At 40.8% G+C, this 18711-nt stretch overlaps 1 protein-coding gene across 14 annotated transcripts in view; it reads left to right on the forward strand.

Annotated features, from left to right (window-relative positions):
- PPP2R2C (protein phosphatase 2 regulatory subunit Bgamma) overlaps positions 1-18711 on the forward strand; it is a 199484-nt gene that overhangs the window by 122106 nt on the left and 58667 nt on the right. For 13 of the 14 annotated variants that reach the window (XM_054065194.1, XM_054065200.1, XM_054065196.1 and 10 more), the window contains 2 exons: positions 17291-17388; positions 17998-18163. In XM_054065194.1, the coding sequence (XP_053921169.1) occupies positions 17291-17388; positions 17998-18163 (264 nt within the window). Of the gene's footprint in view, positions 1-5945; positions 6004-17290; positions 17389-17997; positions 18164-18711 lie in introns of those variants that run through there. The other variant, XM_054065201.1, reaches the window with a different exon arrangement.

Genomic DNA, 18711 nt, shown 5'->3' on the forward strand with positions numbered 1-18711 from the left:
TTAGTCATCCAAGGAATCCTGGTCAATGAAGAATTTTTCTGGATATTCGCCTAAAAATTTAAATAAAGCAAGTCTCTGCTTGAACCTCGCATGTGGTTAATCATTGCTTTGTTAGGCTTGACTTCTAATAATGCTCTTTTGCTATGCACTATATAGACAAATCATTATTTTAATGATCCATAAGTTTAATTTTGTTCACGTCGGATATGGGGAGGTTTGCTGCCTATTCTATTGAGGAATCAGTTTCTGTCTCTCCTTTTCAAGCCAATTTCCACACACAGGTTCGAATCCCTTAGATCAAGAATATGCCCATTTACAAAGACTATAATTGATTTTTTGGCCCTGTTTTTAATGGTTTGCACTGTAAATGACTTCCCAGTGGAGAATGATCATCATGCAGATGTTTGAAAACTTCTTCCTGTGGAGTATGGTAATTGAAGTTTATAGATTGTCATCAGACTGCACGTTGTTTCTAATTAGTACAAGGGAGTTTCTCTTAGCCTTCTATAGTTTTACTCACCTCTTTCCTTCATTATTTTATCAACTGACTGATAAATCTTGTCAGTTACTCAGAAAAGCAGTTGAAAAGCATGAGATTTTTCTGGGTGGTTCACAATGTCTTGCTTTCCTGTATCAAAAATATCAATTTTTATATGGTTTGATGCTGGCTTTCTGTAGGTATCAGTATGCATTAGCTCCAACTGGCCAGATGCTACTCTGACATCTTTTGAAAGACTCTTCATCTCACGTCACCAGGAGAAACATCAGTGCAGCAATAAATTCCTTTCCTCATAATAGGGCCTTTATGATAATGATCAGTCTGCTTTATGAAAAAAAAAAGGAGCTTTTTTTAGTGACTGCTTCATGGTTCCAAGTTTATGGCAGACAGTGTCCTACAGTGTTCTTGGAACAATAAGCAGTGGGATGGAAGTGGACAGATAAAAGAATTTCTTCTGCTGAAAGGAGTTTAAACATTTGTGCAAAATGATTGGGAAAAGAAGCTTTACTGCCTGTTTCGGCTTCCCTGTGAGAGTGTGCAGGTCAAATCCTGAGGGCTGGATTGTGCCTCCAAAACTGTACCTCCCTCTGGCAGCTGAGTTTAGCCTAGAGTCGAGTCCCTGTATTTCCTCATGTCTTCCCGGTAGCTCTTTTTGCCTTAAATAATATGGGATTCTGTGGGACTTGAGAAAATAGACAGAGGCAAAGATTTTGCAGGCCCTGGCTGCTTTTTTCAGGCATCCATTGTAAGTAATGAGAGCAAACTCCCTTTGTGATAAGGCTCTGAGGGAAGGCTCCTGATGATTTTTTTAAGTTGAAATTTGTATTTCTACCTTACATGTGGTGAACAACTTGTCTGCATATTCAGGTGGCACATCCAAAATTTGTCATGATGCATTGCTTTACACAATTTTTTTTGTTGATTCCAGTTGAATGACATTCCAATAATATAAAAGTCCACTTCTTGCTTGGAAATTGAGGAGGTTCAAGAACACTTACATAAGCAAATAACAGGCAATAGTTTGTTGAGCTGACATATATTCTAAGGCACCGGACTAAGATTTAGGGGCCTGATTTGATCCTTTCCAAGTGACATTTTCCTGAGGAAATAATTTTGTTCTTAAAAAATGTCTGTATTTGGGAAAACAGTATGCAACTTCTATGATCTGGAGAAGGCCTTTAGAGCAATTGTATATCTTGACCTTACTAGTTTCACTGGAATGTATACTTAGCACTAACAATTTATTTAATATGGTATTGTTTCACACTGGACCTTCCAGTTAGGGCAGAGCGTGTGTTGAAGCAAATGTTCCTCACGTGAATTAGCTGATAATTGTGCAAGTTTATACAAGGCTATTAAACTAAAATCAGCATGTCTTTGGTCTGAGGTGGTGTTCCTAGCAAAGTGCAGTGATGTGTTGCTTTCTGAAGTAACAAGAGTTTATTTGCTACTTTTCTTATAACTATTGCATCGCTTAGGGTTAACAACATCAAATAAAAATGTTGTAGTGAGCGTTTCTACCAGGGTTAAGAAATGGTGTCTGGGTCTGCATTGGTCCCCTTCACGGTAGTGCGAGGTTTGGTGGCAACAGCAAGCTGGTTCCAGGCCTGGGGAATGTGATGTCTCTCTCCATTTAGCCAGCCTTTGGCAAAATTTCCAGCATCTACTCTGTGGTTCTGACTTGGGCAAAATTTTCCCGTTATCACGGTTCTTTGAACAATTAGCCAGTGTGTTTCTCTACTGCTTTGCCTCGGAGAAACCTGTCAACACCTTTTCTCTTCACTCTGTATTTAATGGATATGTCAACATTGCTTAATGGAGGATGGTGGAAAGGTGTGTTTTGTAGTTAGCTCTGAACGTGGCGGAGTGTCCTGACAGCAGCGATGTCTTGGGCACAGCATCACACTAACATCGTTATGTTGACTCTGATGCCAATTCAGTCAGGACTAGCTCAGATATTTCTCTGCAGTGCTCTTCTGCAGTGCATAAATACACTCTGATGCTAACAAAAATTCAGAAGCATCTCAACGACATATCCATCATTTATAATTATAGTGAGATTAAAATAGACTTGAGGTTTCAGTTGGCCTCGTGCCTCAGATCAGCTGTATTGCATCAAAGGGCGCTCTGCTTCCAGTGAACAGCAAAAATTGCTGTGAACTGGTGATTATTGTAAGGCACAGCTTCAAGGATGTTGAGAGGGGGTTGTGCCAGCCTTGCACTTTTTTCAAGGGCTTAGATGTCTAAATGTCTATCTGTGTGGGCTGCAAATGAGGAGCTCTCAAACTCTGTGGCTCCAGGAGTCATGGCCTTGGGGAAGGTCCCTACAGATTTGTGAGCCATCACCATATGCTTTGAAGCCCCCCTAATCTGGGGAGGTGCCTATGAAAATTTCTCTAGGTCTATCTTTGTAGAAGAGACAGAAATCTGACCTCCTGGTGTTTGTTTTTCCAGACTGTTTTGGGTTTTAGCTTTTCAGCTTTAGCAGTGTGCTGGCAGAAGCTATACTTTGTGTTTAACCTTTTGATGAAGAAGGAATGATTATGTTTAGTATTAAAACATGATAGGCTTGAAGTTTTGAAGTTCATGTTTTCCAGTTGTGAAATCAGCAGGAACAGTCTGAGTTTCCACTTTTCCCACTTGAAACATTGTATTATTAGGCTGGAAAGCACGTTCAGGGCTGTTCTGTTTAATAACTGGGTTACCTGCATGCTGCTTCATTTTTCAGAGTAGGAAAAAAAATCTGAAATTGCCTGACCAGCAAACAGTTGCTCTCTTAGACACTGTCAGTAGCATTTGTAATATATGCTGATCTAGTACTCTTATGTAATTGATGTGTCTTGGGAATATCCCAAACCAGGAATGTTTATTTCCTGAGGCTGTTAACAGTGTTTGAAGTTGCTTTATTAGACACAGACTGGGGAGAGGTGCATTGACTTTTAATGTCTTCTGTTCTTTAAGTAATTTTTTTAATGAGTAATTAAAGAAATATGATTCATTTAAACTTGAAGGCAAATTTATCATTGGGTTTTACACTTTCCAGCTATCTAGAATTCAGTCTTTCAGGGCCACAAGTTCCTCTAGTTCCTGACATAATGAGGTGATTTAGCATGCTCTTCATTTTAAACACGTAAGTAACCCTATCTTTCCTCACCTTTATTTATTTGGATACATATATATATATTTGTATTTTTTAAAAAATGTCATTGGCGTTTCGTGAACTGAATCTTATGAGATGAGCTTTTAGAGTGTAAACCACTACTAAAGTATTATATTATGTAATTTCCACACTCACCTCAAACCTTAAAGCATTAGTGAAGCTAATACAGAACTGTTGTCCTGTTCATTTTCGTACCAGCTTAGGAGCAGCCATTGCTGGGCTATCAGTGGCAGCAATGCATGTTAACAAAAAACCTGATTTTTCTGACCTTGGGTTCATTATATAAACTTGTTGAAGAGATCTTGATTCAAACAAGAATAACTAATTGCAAGGTATTAAGCCAGCTGCAGTATCTGGATAATTCTGAGAGGTCATAAACACTGATTTCAAAGGTCTAATGTATTATGATGTGCATAATCCTCATCAAAGAAGTATTGGGCACTCCCAGAAGTCCCACAGTTATATGATTTTGTGACAGACCCAGAGGCAAATTCAGATTTGTCAGCTGAATTGCCTTTGGAGCCTGCCAAGAAAGCAGATGCTGATGTTAGATGACTATCTACATGGCTTGGCATTGAGCTCTCGTGACAGCCAACAAGCTCTGTGTGTGACCTTAGCCTGCTGATCCACTGCTGGGAGTCACAGAGGAGATGTCCAGTGATGTATAAGTTAGAGCTGTATGTTGCTTATGGTATTTGGATGCGGTTTGCTTCAATCCTGTAGTCAAAAGTGCCTGATCAGTAGATTTAAACACTGCCATCTACCCTTGTGCATTAAGATTGAGAGAAACAAATATGAGATCTTTTCCCTGTGCTGGTTCCACAGGCTCTGGAGTTCCTTGTAGTCTGAGAATCCTAGCCCCTGCCAGGTGTTGCATAAAACCCTAATATAATTTGCCATAGCAGAGTGTGAGTGTCAGTGATGTATGTGCAACACTGATTCCTATGAGTTGCAGTCACTAAGTATATCTGCCCGAGTACAGTGGCTGCTTGGGAGCACTGTGGCCAGCTGGCATGGAGGCTCTGGTGCCTATGAAGGTGACGTCCCACTGTTCCTGAAACTTGGTGGCTGTGTGTGTGCTACCTTTGGCTAAATAGCCCTGGCTTGTGGAAACCCCTGAGCCAAGATGAAGAGGTGTTTGCGAGAGACCAGTTTATCTCAGTCAAAAGCCTGTCAAGGTCCACTTTTAGCAGATTAACAGTAGGAATAGTAGCACTGCAAAGCCCAAGAAAGCCCTGGAGCTGTCCTGCGTTTACCAGTGCCACTGTGGCTTTTGTGTCTCTGCTTTCCTTGTCATCACTCTGCACTTAAAGACCCTGGCTCTAGTCCAGCTCCTAGCTCCAGCTCTTCATGATTTTTAAGATTATATCTCCCCCCTCCTCCACCCAAAAGCACCCCACTGGGGCTTTTTCTTTTGGTGCATGCTATTGTGAAGCTTTGTTTGTTAGGTCTCTGTCAGAATCTTCATTTAACGACATGCACACTCATTTGAACTGAATGCAGGAAAAATTAAGTCTCTAGACAAGTGATTAAGAGCTTTATTAAATAGAAATGTTTTGATGAGCCACAGTCTGGATTATCTGTCCCTTAGTATGTGTATAATCAAAACTGCTGCTCTGATCTTGGGTAAAAACTCTGGAGGATGTGTTTCATTTTCTCCTTTGTATAAAATGGGAATGCTAGCATTTCCTTACTGACTTCTTTGGGTTGCTGGGAGGTTTAATGCCAGGAAAGCACTTTGGACATGAGAACTGCTGTGACAGAATTACTGAGAGCTTTGCTACTGGAATTTAATTGCTCAGTTAAGGAGAAGGGAAGGAGGGGGAGAATTTCAGAACCAGCTGGCAGAGAAATTCTGTTGAAGTTTGTATGTAATACATGGGAAGTAATATTCATCTTGAATCTGGTTATTCAGGATGGTATTTTAAATTTTGGATTGCTTTTCATTACTCTTTTATATATTTTAAATTAATGATTTCCCTTCAGAATTCTAAATGGGGGGTGTCCTTTTTTTGTAATAGCCTTTTAGCACAACTTGATGTTTACTTATTGTAGATCATTGTAATTAATGTGCACAAGTGTAATCACTTCTGACAGTGAAAGTAAAATTAGTATATTTTAATGATTTTTACACTTTCCATTTTTGGCTTTTATTTGCTCCAAAATGAGGAGTTGGGTTCAAGGTCTTTCTATGCTCTCAATAGAACCTGGTTGCCTAGCATTTTTAACACTTTGGCAGCACCATTTCTAATCTGTCTTTTGCTGGCAGCCAGGCTGTACAGCTCCTCGGTGGGATGTAACATGGAGCTGAGCAGAAGCTCCCAGCTCAGGCAGGCTTCCTTCTGTGAGTACCAGTTGAAACGCTGCTCAGGAAATTGTAAATATAAGATGTGATGTGCATGGCAATTTTCTCCTTTTTGCCCTTGAATGTTTGTTGGTAAGAGGGGTGGACTGGCACATTTCCTAACGCACTGTTTATGAAGTGCAGTGGTTTGAGCCTGTTGCTGAATCCTTAGTCTGGATGACTGCCTCATCTGACAACAAATACAGAAAGAAAGAAATGTCCAGCTGCATTGTTATTTCCAGAAATCTTAAGAGAATAAATTGCTACCATGTGTTGCACGGGGTAAGCTGTGAAGAAGCCTTTTGGGGATGTGAAGTTTAGAAGCCTTCTGTGAATATGCTAAAAAGGAGATTGATTTGCAGTGCTTTTTATCAATGCATTGAGTGTTTCAGATTATGAAGGCACAAGCAGTGCACTTGGTGACTTCAGTAAGGATAACATTAACGTTAATTAGGCATTCTGCAGAACTAATGACTGAAGCTTTGCAAAGTCTCGCTGATCCAAGCAGGTCACCTTGAATGCGAAGAAACTGAAATGCATTTAAACTGTAGCCAAAATTTTGAGAAATGTGTCCTAATTTTCAGCTGCACCACATCTGACAAATGTTCTATGACCTTATTTGCTAACAAAGTAGTGAGAAACTTTCCGTTTACCTCAGTGGGCAGAAGCTGGAGTCTCTTTGGCGTCTTTTCCCAGAGGCTAATACTCTGCAGGAGGGATCAGATCTAGGTGCCAGAACCTCTGAAATAAGGGCTTTGAGATTTTATATTAGGAATAGAAGTGGAAGGTCATTTCATGAAAATCTGAACCTCAGTGACTTGTATGTAATGTGAAGTGTTTTTAGCACAGAGCCCAAATAGTCTATTTTACATATTCGTGCTGCAGGCAAAGGAATCCTTTTCACATTTATTGTGCTCCAGCAGTTGGGTGTTATTTCCTGATTTTCTAATCTGAGAAATACAGCCAGAAATTAGCATGTGATTTAAAAGCTGTTGAAAACATTTTCTAAACTCCTAAAATAAATATGTACAAAAATATGGGAGGAAAAAACAACTGTAATAAAGCTCAAAGTTAGAAACAGTAGATACGAGTGGTCATAGAATCATAGAATCATTAGGATGATAAAGACCTTAGAGATCTTCAACTCCAATCATACCTGTCCACTACTACATCATGTCGCCAAGCACCTCATCTACCCACCTTTTAAACACCTCCAGGGATGGTTCAACTACCTCCCTGGGCAGCCTGTTCCAGTGCTTGATAGCCCTTACCGTGAAGAAATTTTTCCTAAAATCCAATCTAAAATTCCTGTGATGCAGCTTGAGGCCATTCCCTGTTGTCCTATCACCTGGGGGGAAAGTTCCACCAGACTGGAGGCTGGCTGATGTTTTGCCCATCTACAAGAAAGGTTGCAGGGAGGATCCAGGGAACTACAGGCCTGTCAGTCTGACGTCAGTGCCGTGAAAAGTCATGGAACAGGTGATCTTGAGCTCTATCATGAAGTACATGCAAGAGAACCGTGTGATCAGGCCCAGTCAACACGGGTTCATGAAAGGCAGGTCTTGCCGAACTAACGTGATCACCTTCTATGACAAAGTGACTTGACTGCTGGATGAGGGAAAGGCTGTGGATGTAGTCTTCTCGGACTTCAGTAAAGCCTTTGACACAGTTTCTCACAGCATTCTGCTTCAGAAACTGTCAGCCTCTGGCCTGGACAGGCGCACACTCTCCTGGGTTGAAAATTGGTTGGATGGCCGGGCCCAGAGAGTGGTGGTCAATGGAGTTAACTCCAGCTGGAGGCCAGTCACAAGTGGAGTTCCTCAGGGCTCAGTACTGGGTTCAGCCCTGTTCAGTGTCTTTATCAATGACCTGGATGAAGGCATCGAGTGCACCCTTAGCAAGTTTGCGGATGACACTAAGCTGGGTGGAAGCGTGGATCTGCTGGAGGGTAGGGAGGCTCTGCAAAGGGATCTGAACAGGCTGGAATGCTGGGCTGAGACCAATGGCATGAGGTTTAACAAGGCCAAATGCCGGGTTCTGCACTTGGGGCATAACAACCCTATGCAGCGCTACAGACTAGAAGTCTGGCTAGAAAGCTGCCTGGAGGAGAAGGACTTGGGGGTGTTGGTTGACAGCCGACTGAACATGAGCCAGCAGTGTGCCCAGGTGGCCAAGGCGGCCAATGGCATCTTGGCTTGTATCAGAAACGGCGTGACCAGCAGGTCCAGGGAGGTTATTCTCCCTCTGTACTCGGAACTGGTGAGACCGCACCTTGAGTACTGTGTTCAGTTCTGGGCCCCTCACCACAAGAAGGATGTTGAGGCTCTGGAGCATGTCCAGAGAAGAGCAACGAAGCTGGTGAGGGGGCTGGAGAACAAATCTTATGAGGAGCGGCTGAGGAAAAATGGGTTGTTTAGCCTGGAGAAGAGGAGGTTGAGGGGAGACCTTATTGCTCTCTACAACTCCCTGAAAAGAGGTTGTGGAGAGGAGGGAGCTGTTCTCTTCTCCCAAGTGACAGGGGACAGGACAAGGGGGAATGGCCTTCAAGCTCTGCCAGGGGAGGTTCAGGCTGGACATCAGGAAAATTTTTTTCACGGAAAGGGTCATTGGGCACTGGCAGAGGCTGCCCAGGGAGGTGGTTGAGTCACCTTCCCTGGAGGTGTTTAAAGGACAGGTGGATGAGGTGCTGAGGGGCATGGTTTAGGGATTGTTAGGAATGGTTGGACTCGATGATCCATTAGGTCCTTTCCAACCTAGTGATTCTATGATTCTATGTGGTTGTCCTGTAAATGCTGTGAGGTGACACCCAAGATGACCTGCTCCATGACCTTCCCTGGCACTGAGGTTGGACTGACAGGCCTGTAGTTCCCTGGATCTTCCCTCTGACCCTTCTTGTAAATGGGTGTAACCTTCACCAACCTCCAGTCAAGTGGAACTTCCCCAGTCAGACGGGACTGCTGGTATATGATGAAAAGGGGTTTGGCAAGCACCTCTGCCAGCTCCCTTAATACCCTTGGGTGAATCCCATCTGGCCCCTTAGACTTGTGAACGTCTAATTGGCCAAGCACATTTCTAACCATTTCCTCTTGGATCAAGGGAGCTTTGTTCTGCTCTTCCTCCCTGTCTATTGGCTTGTGAGGTTTAGTACCCAGGGAACACCTCGCCTTAGTGTTAAAGACCAAGGCAAAGAGGGCATTAAGTATCTCAGCCTTATCCTCATCCTTTGTCACTATTGTTCCACCTGCATCCAGTAAAGGATGGAGATTCTCCTTGGTCCTTCTTTTGTTATTGGTTATTTGTAGAAGGATTTTTTATTATCTTTCACAGAGTGGGACTATCTAAGTTCCAACTGGTCTTTAGCCCTTCTGATTTTCTCTCTACAAGATCTCACTACACCTTTGTAATCCTCACGTGTTGTCTGCCCCTTCTTCCAGAGTTCTTATATTTTCCTCTTCTTCCTCATTTCCATCCAGAGCTCTTTACTCAGCCAGGATGGTTTTCTTCCCTGCTGGCTCTTTTTCTGGCACATAGAAAATGGGGGATCGCTTGCTCTTGAGCCATCAGGAATTCCTTCTTAAAGAGCATCCAGCCCTCGTGAGCTCCTTTACCCTTAAGGACTGTCTCCCATGGAACTTGATTGAGCAGCCTTCTGAACAGACGAAAGTCCGCCCTCCAAAAACCCAAGGTGGCCATTCTACTGACCCCTGCCTTGCTTCTCCTAGAGCAGAATTCATAGAATCATAGAATCACCAGGTTGGAAAGGACCCACTGGGTCATCGAGCCCAACCATTCTATCATCTCTTGATCGCTATGCTCCAGTCGTCCTCCCAATTGTCACATCTCCCACAAGTCCTTCTCAGTTAACAAACAGCAGGTCCAGCGGGGCACCTTCTCTAGTCGGCTCACTCACCAGTTGTGTTAGGAACTTGTCTTCCATAGACTCCAGAAACATCCTAGACTGTTTCCTCTCTGCTGTATTATACTTCCTGCAGACGTCTGGTAAGTTGAAGTCTCCCACAAGACAAGGGCTAGAGATCGTAAGACTTCTCCCAGTTGCTTATAGGATAATTCATCAGCCTCCTTATGCTATCTGGGTGGTCTGTAGCAGACTACCACCACATTATCTGCCTTATTAGATGAACCTCTGATTTTCGCCCATAGACATTCAACCCTATCATCACTATCAACGACTTTGAGGCTGTTGAAACTCTCTCTAACATAGAGGGCTACCCCACCGCCTCTCCTTCCTTGCCTATCCCTCCTGAAGAGTCTGTAGCCCTCAATAGAAGCACTCCAGTTATGTGAGTCATCCCACCATGTTTCCATGAGAGCAATTATTTCATAGTCCTTGTGCTTTACAATAACTTCTAGCTCCTCTTGTTTACTGACCATGCTGCACACATTGATGTAGATGCACTTCAGTGGGGCTGTTGATCCTGCTACACTTCTAAGGGGAACAGTCTTAATTCCTAAGCAACTACTCACTGAATTATCTAACCCTTCTGTGGAGCCATTTGAAGTTCTATTCCTCATATTCCAGCACACCATCCCTCAGAAGCTGGAGTGCCATTCCCAGGCTTTTTTCAATCAAGCCTGGTTATGTTCTCCTCCCCCTTCACATCTCGTTTAAAGCTGTATTAATGATCCGTGCTATCTTTTTGGTGAGTACCCATTTGCCCCCAGGAGACAGGTGTACCCCATCCTTGGATAGCAAACCTGGTGATTTGCCCATTAACCCATGATCAAAGAACCCAATGTTTTGCTCCTCACTCCAGGTTTGGAGCCAGTTATATGTTTCCCAGCACTTCCTAATCTTTCCAGTAGTAGGAATGACAGGAGAAAACAACTTGTGCCCCCAAACCCTTCACCATACTTCCCAGGGCCCTGAAATCCCTCTTAATTAGTCTCAAATTTTTAATTGAGATTTTGTTACTGCACCTTTGTTGTAGGTACTCACAGAGGGTGCAAATTTTGTTAGGCTTTTATGTTCTGAGGTAAATTCTCTGTTTTTTTCACTATAATCCACTGCCATCCCCAGCTGAAGTGTTCTTGTTTCAAGCAGCCTTTCAAGACCTGTTCAGCAGTCGACCCTGTGGTTTTAGATTTCACATCAGGAGGAGATTGTTAAGCTCAGGAAGAAAGGTGATATTTAGCCCAATAAACTTTCTTGTTCTTGCTTGACAGGATTAAATGGGGCTATTTGGAATTTGCCCTCTATGTATTTGTCCTTGCTAGCAATGAAGCCAGGCAAGGTGTCAGTTAGGAAAGCAACTACATTGAGCATACTGGACATACATCTCTGGATTTCATTCCATTATTGATTGATCACCTTGTTTCACTGATCCCTGAAGCACTTTCACTACTAGCATCTATGTTTGCCTTGCCCCGGGTCAGCTGCCTGTTGTGTTTTGCATTGCCCACACACCTAACATGGAACAAAGAATTACTGTTTTGCAGCACAAACTCAATCAGATTTTAAAGCCGTAATAAGTGAGAAAAAAAAGCAAAGCAAAAGGTTTGCCATAGTGGCAGATAATTCCAGGTGCAAAGTGGCAGACATATCATTAATTTCAAACTACTGTCTTATCTTCTGCTGTGGCATTTTCTCGTGCTCTTTCATGTTCAATCAAGCTCTTGTGTCTACACATGTTCTCTCACGTATGCTCTTTTGTGCTATTTCTCATGCTCTTGCTCTTTTTAACATGTTTACATTTCTTTCTCCTTCTTTCTCCGTCTTATGCACCCTTGCAATCTCTTTTTCTCTGATCTGTCCTTCTCATGTTGCCACCCAACTGTGTCCTGGCTTGTATCCCATACTGTTTTGGGGACTTTGAGAGGTGATCATGTAGTTTGTCAGTAGGTCAATGAAATGCCTTGTCTGGCAGTAGAGTGGAGTTGGCTTTCAGGTGTGTTTGTTTTTAGTTTGTATTAAGTTGTTTCTGACCCAGCCAAAGTAGAGAGTGTGATGTTTGAGATTTTGCATTGTGTTTACCTGAAGTCTGAGGGTGAGAACATACAATCCCTGGATCCAAGATGGTAAATAACACATCAACCAGAATAAATGTTTGTTACAGAGCCTGCTGCTTCAGGTAGGAAATTTTTCTGTTGTCAAGCATCTCTCTGCCAACTATTTGAAAAAAAAAGGGTGCATCTGTCTCTCATACCTTGAAGGTTTTGCATACCTTGTTTTCTAGCTGCTTGAAGAAACCTTTAACACTTCAGTTTTCAAAAAAAAATGTAGTGGGATTTTTCTTTCCCATTTTTTCTTCCCCCCTCCTTTTTTTCGTCCAAGTTCAAACTAAATTCTGACAACACAGCTGACTGTAATGGCCTTCCCTTCACATGATACACTGTAACAGTGCTCCTCTTTCATCCATCATTTGTGCTTTTGTTTTATAGCTGTCTTTGTTGCAAGCTTCTTTGTTGTTTCTTCCAGATTATGCTCCTCAGGGACTTTGGTATCAGTAGGACTGAACATTGCTTGCAGCCATGCCAGATTGTGCTGTGATCTTACTGGATTTCGCAAGGCAAGGTTAGGCCAGGTCAGAACTTGGTTGCAATAACATAGGCTAGAGGATTGCCTGCTAACCACTGGGAACACGCACAGCAAAAACATGACCTAGATGCTGATTCGGTCAGCTCAGGCCGACAGTGTTGCCATGCTGATTGCGGTGGTTGCGATATAAGGAAGTTCTGACATGTTCTGCTGGAAGGATTTCACAGCTTTTTTGGATGTTTTTTTTTGAGATGTTGATTCCAGTGTTTTGGTCCATTCCAGATCCTTTAATTCTCTGTCAGGATTACACTGCAGTTCAACAGTGGGCTATATTCTCTGACCTTTTCTCTGTACTGTTTGGCTTTTGCCCTCGAAAACTTGCTCCTGCTGTCCAAAAAGCTGCATTTCTGGGCTGGGTGAAATAGTTCTGAAATTTTCTTTGCTTTCCTGATCTTCTGAAGCAAAATAAAATATACCACAGCCTTCAAATAAAAGGTGCCAGGAAGGTAGAAATTGTTAGTAAAGGTAACATACAGAAACTTATAGAGCTTTTCTTAGGGTTGCTGAGGTTTCTGACCAAAAGACTGTATGAAGATGAGTAAGTATGCTCAGACTTCGCTTCACTCAGTGCCGACTAGGTGGAAAATGGCATGCAATTGTTCTAGAGTGCCCCAAAATGATGCAAAGTTTTATTATATAGATAAGACTTTTCTAATTATTGTAAAGGTATTTGGACCTGTTTGTGTTACATAGTAATAAGCTATTAAAACCCCTTAAAACAAAGCTGTAAGAGGCTAGGAAGTGAACATCAAAATTATGTGATGGTATGAAATAAAGCCAGAATTAATTTGGGTTCCATGTACCAACCTTTGTTTCATCCTATTCCACACTGAGCCTGAGGGAGGGCTGCCGGAGGGTTTGTTTGCTTGCATGCATGCTGGAACAATACTGCTGAAATTGAGGAACAAGCAGTACAGTCAGCTAGAGATACCTTGTTCTGCACAGATGTACATTGATAGAATTAGATCTGTAAGAAAAACTGAATATATCTAGCTAAGTGGCAGCTGTTGGGCGCAACATAGTCATCAAGCGTGTTTAAACAGTGTAAATTGTGAAGCTGCAGAGGAATGAGGTGCAAAAGGGCAGAGGTGACTGAGAGTCGGAAAACGAAATACTTCAGATGGGATCAGGAAAAACTTCCTGTCCATTTAAGCTGTAGAGTAATATGATGTGTTTCTGTGAATTTGTAAAATGAGTCATGGAAATGAAGTCTGTAATGTGTTGTACCTGCTGGAACAATTTGCTGTGGCAGGATGTGGAGCAGATGACCAGGTGTGTACTTCCTGGAGTATTTTCATCTCTTTAAGTTTTTCAGTTTGCTTTTTCTTAGTTAACATGTGCATTTTGGGTGTCTAATTTGTCCTTTTTAACTAAATGAAAATGTTGAGCATCATGACTCTTAAATACAAGTTAATGTACATTGCTGCGGAGACAAAATGGAGGATTTAAAAATGCAGTAGGAAGATTAATATTGGATAAAAGTTGGGATTTTCAATCCGAGTGGAAACATTTGCCCATTGGCACTGAGGTTACCCATAATTGTTCTTAGTAGGTAAATTATCTTTGTCTCTGATAATCCTAATCCTTAATGCAAAGCTTGGCACTGCCAGCGGAGATACGGTAGGTGCAGTGCAGAAGAAGGCTGGAGGGAATCTTTCATCTCTGCCATCTCTTACCATGGGCTCACTGCACATGCAAATTCATCAGCTCTTTAGTAGTGGAGTATTTATAAATTCTGGAGAGAGTGAAATCTGATCATTAAATGCTTTGTATGCTCAGGGGGCTGTTCTCCAATGGAAGAATCTGCAGGACGGGGCCTTAGTGGCTAATGTTGCTACAGCATTGATAAATATGTAGGGGAATGTTCTGCAGACAAGTATGAAGAGCTTTGTTGATTGATTCTGTTCCTGCCTCCTCTGTCTTAGGAAGAGCTAGCCTGGCTAATCTTTTTTTTTTTTTTCCTGAAACAGCATGACTAATATTCACCTGCTGAACAAATATACTAGATAAGATGATTTTTTTTCTTGGCTGTTGTTTTCAGCTATTACTTACAGGATCAATAAAAGTGATTTTCCAATTCAAGGATAATTTTTTACCAACAAGCTGCATAGCCTCTAAGGTTGGAATATTGGATCTGCTCTTTTTCAGAACAAGTTAATTTAAAAATGATAGGTAGTTTCCACATCAGAATTAATTTTTCTGATAGACAGGAGAGATGCATCTGGAAGAAGCACCTTGGAGGAGGAGGAGAGAATTTTGTCTCAGAACCGTATGATTACACGCTGCCCACAGATAATTGATGTTTTAGCTTCAAACAAGAATCACATAACTGCACATGATATTTTAATGACAAGTATAATATAGTAAGATGAAGAGCTATTTTATTGTAACCTTGGTTCATTTAGTATCAAAGTCTGTGCAAATACTTCTGTGGACTTTGCCGGGCATTGGCTGGTGCCCTCTGTAAAATGCATTGTAATATTTTGTGACCATTGTGACCATAGCGAAGAGTATTTCATGCCATTGTGTAGGTATTCCAGGCCAACAGCAAGAGTATTCACACAGAGGAGTTCAAATGCCATTCATTCCCTTGGCACAAAGTTATGTTATCTGATTCTTTTGTGACCTGTTGGGAGAAATCACTTGTACTTTATACTTGCACACACATACACACACAAATGCTCATGTATTTTAATAGACATTCCTCCCGTCTGCATTTACCCTTCTCCCCTCATCGCATGCTTCAGATGAGAGTTTCCATTCTAAAAATATTGTCCCTGTGAGCCACTTGCACTTCTGCCTGTGTGATTGGGGTAGGATAGAGCATTAAACGGGTAAAATTCTGCAAGTGTCATTTCATAAGCAGGAGCCCACACCTAGTATTTGTATGAATTTTGCAGGATAAGAAAAAATAGCCAAGGAGTATTCTTCCACTGGAAGTACTGCAAGTGAACTTTACATGCCAGCAAATCTGATTGGATTTTTAGCTTTAAAAAAAAAATGCATTTTTTTATATCAAACTCAACCCATCCCAAGCCCCAAAGCATCACTAACCATAAGCAGAGTCTCTCTACTCTTTCTGTACTCTAATTGTAGGGCTGTGGGAATAATTACCTATAAAATGCATATTCTATGGAAGTCCACGTAAAAATCAAATGCCGTTAAATTTAAGAAACTTTGGTTTCAGGCTTCAAATATTGTATGTAGTCGTATTCCATTTTTTCTTGAAGTCTACACATCTGTACACTTCACTCAACAAAAAAGAATCAGCTTTATGATTCCCCCTTCCTCCTTTATATATGTTGTGTGTGGAGGACAAAAAGAGGAGACAGGAGGACAATTTGATGGTAAAGATTTCTTAAAAAAAGTAGAGAATATTTTTCTTCACCATGATGAGGATAAAAGTTTTCTTTTTATTTGGTGAATTGTTTATAACCTCCCAGTAAGAATCGAGCTTTTGGATGACTGTGTTGCTAATGAGAGCTACTGGCAATAGAAGCTTTCTAACACTCAACTGCCAGTTTATTAAAAGAATAATAGAAACAGATGTTTTCAATTCATAAAATGTATCAAGTAAATGGTACATCCACTTGTCACTTAATTCTTTGAATATTAGTGAACTCATTTGGGGCTAGACTTTCAAAAGAGCTTAGCCCACTCTTGCCTCATTGTTTTCAGTTTAAACCGATGGATGATGAAAGTGTTTTAAACCCACTGCTTTTTATGTCTAAAGGGGAGCTGCTAACTACTGACATTTCTAAAAATCTGGCCCATGTTTCTGATGAGTGAGTGCTGATCATTATAGAGAATTCATACATGCAGTCTCTGAGTAATACCCGGCATTTGTCTGTGATTGTATATATGATGATAATTTACTCTTGCACTGGGCGTTTTAATTTAAATTATGCTAATATGGTAGGATTAACTGTGGATTATGATTCTAGCATTTACTGTCATATAAGCGGAAGAACCAGTTCTTTTTCTCCTGCAGTCTCTTCCTCCCTTCTCATCCTGATGTATAGTAATTTGTACTCAAGACTAGCCTCCGGTTTTCATCAGGTTTCTTGTTTAAGCTGATGCAGTTGCTTAGGGAAAGGGAATCATTGAAAATTAGACAAAGAAGTGACTGGGATCTTTTTATCTTCTGGTGACACATTTTTATGGTGCTGCCGTGGTTTACCAAAAATGATTATTTGAATGGGCTCTTGCCAACATTGCACAGTGAGCAGTTCTGGTTTTGCCTTGATTCCTTTGTGGTAGGACAGGCCATGGTATATGTACTTTGCTTCTGCACTCTTTGCTCGAACACATATTTGAGCAAACTAAGTGAAGGGTGAAGAATAAATAATACACACAACAAGACTGGTATGTTTGGTGGGTAGTTGCTAGAGGAGTAGCAGGAGGCCATTGTTCTTGTTATCTCTGTAAGCTCTGTAGCAAACTGAGATTGCTCTTCTTGAAGCATAACCTCTCCAGAGATCTCCTCCACTCCCAAACTGCAGATGTGCTGGAAACACAAGTTTGCCTCATTATGTTTGTACTTGTTTCATTGTGTTGCAACCTTGGATTGTGATGGCATGCAGCCTGTTTGCATTAGTGACTTGCTGTTGAATTCATCTGTATTCCTTCAAATCCCTCATTTGTTGCATTTTTTGTGGAGTGTTTGATATTTCTACTGACTTTATGTTGTAATAGCAGTCTAAAATTTGCCTATTTTCTTTTTCCCAACAGCTGATATTATTTCTACAGTTGAGTTCAACCACACTGGAGAACTGCTGGCTACTGGTGACAAGGGGGGTCGGGTTGTTATATTCCAAAGGGAACCTGAGGTATGTGAGTTACCAGTGAAGTCCTTAATAGCTTGCTAAAATCTGGCTTTATTTTTAATACTTTAATTGGATCTAACTAACAAAACTGTTTGTAATCTCAAGATTCAGTAAAACAGAATGTCACCTCTTTGGGGAGGAAGTGAAAGAGGGTGAGGATCTCTTACTTGGAAGATTGCTGTCCTCCAAAAAACTGCTTCAAAGCTTCAAACTTTTAAGCTAAGAAAATATTGTTCTTGTTTTACTTCTACATTGTTTTAATAGCTTCTGCTTGTCTGATGGAATCATTGCATTTAAAAGAGTGCTTTTACTGTGATACACTTATGCTTCACTTTTAAATTCAGTTCATCTGCAGTATCTTTTGTAGAAAGCTTTCCTGAATACTTGACATTTCTTCAAAAATTCTGCCTTTTATTAAATGTTGCTTCTATACTTACAGGAAATCTCACTCCTGTAGAAACAAATCTGTCAATATCATGTTTTAAGTGAGGAATTAAATTACACATTCAATACTTTTATATTTATATTTATAAGGCTGCTTTTACACCTTTCCTAAGAAATGAAGATATATTGCCATCATAAACCACATGATGTTTTTGTTATTCTCCATAGAGTAAAAATGAGCCTTACAATCAGGGGGAGTACAATGTTTACAGCACTTTCCAGAGCCACGAACCTGAATTTGATTATTTGAAGAGCTTGGAGATAGAAGAAAAAATAAACAAGATCAAGTGGTTACCACAGCAAAATGCAGCTCACTCACTTTTATCCACAAATGGTAAGATAGATAAAAGTATATAGGACATACCACCATTCTGCTCTTGTGAATTTTAGTGCTGATTATGTTTATTTGTTCAATTTAATCTACTGTTTTAGAAATTTCCTCTTTCAGTGTTTACCGAGACTGTCATACTGACTCTGATATCTGTTATTTATGTATTTTTTAATAGTTATAGGAGTTTTCCTATTGACTATCCATAGATGCTTAGAGAGCTATCCTTTTTTTGCTATTAGTGAAAATATATATTTTGCTATCCTGAAATAAATTTTGACAAAAGCATCACCTTATCAGCAGCTGTGTTTCCCCGGGGCTTTAGAATTTTGTCTGCTGTATTTGTCATAACTTTTATTCTTTGTAGATGTGTAAATGAATGTAGGTGAGAGGGATGAATTTATTTTTCTTTTCATTCATTATCATCAGAATGGTTTATTTAAGTTACAAAGAGTTACACAAATTTTTAGAAGGCAGTAGGAATAATAATAGGATATTGATACTGATTCATCTTTCTAACATGCTTAAAGTCTATAGATAAAAAAACCCCTGCC

Source organism: Cuculus canorus, chromosome 4 (genome assembly GCF_017976375.1).
Source record: "Cuculus canorus isolate bCucCan1 chromosome 4, bCucCan1.pri, whole genome shotgun sequence".
In the NCBI taxonomy this organism is placed as follows: Eukaryota; Metazoa; Chordata; class Aves; order Cuculiformes; family Cuculidae; genus Cuculus; species Cuculus canorus.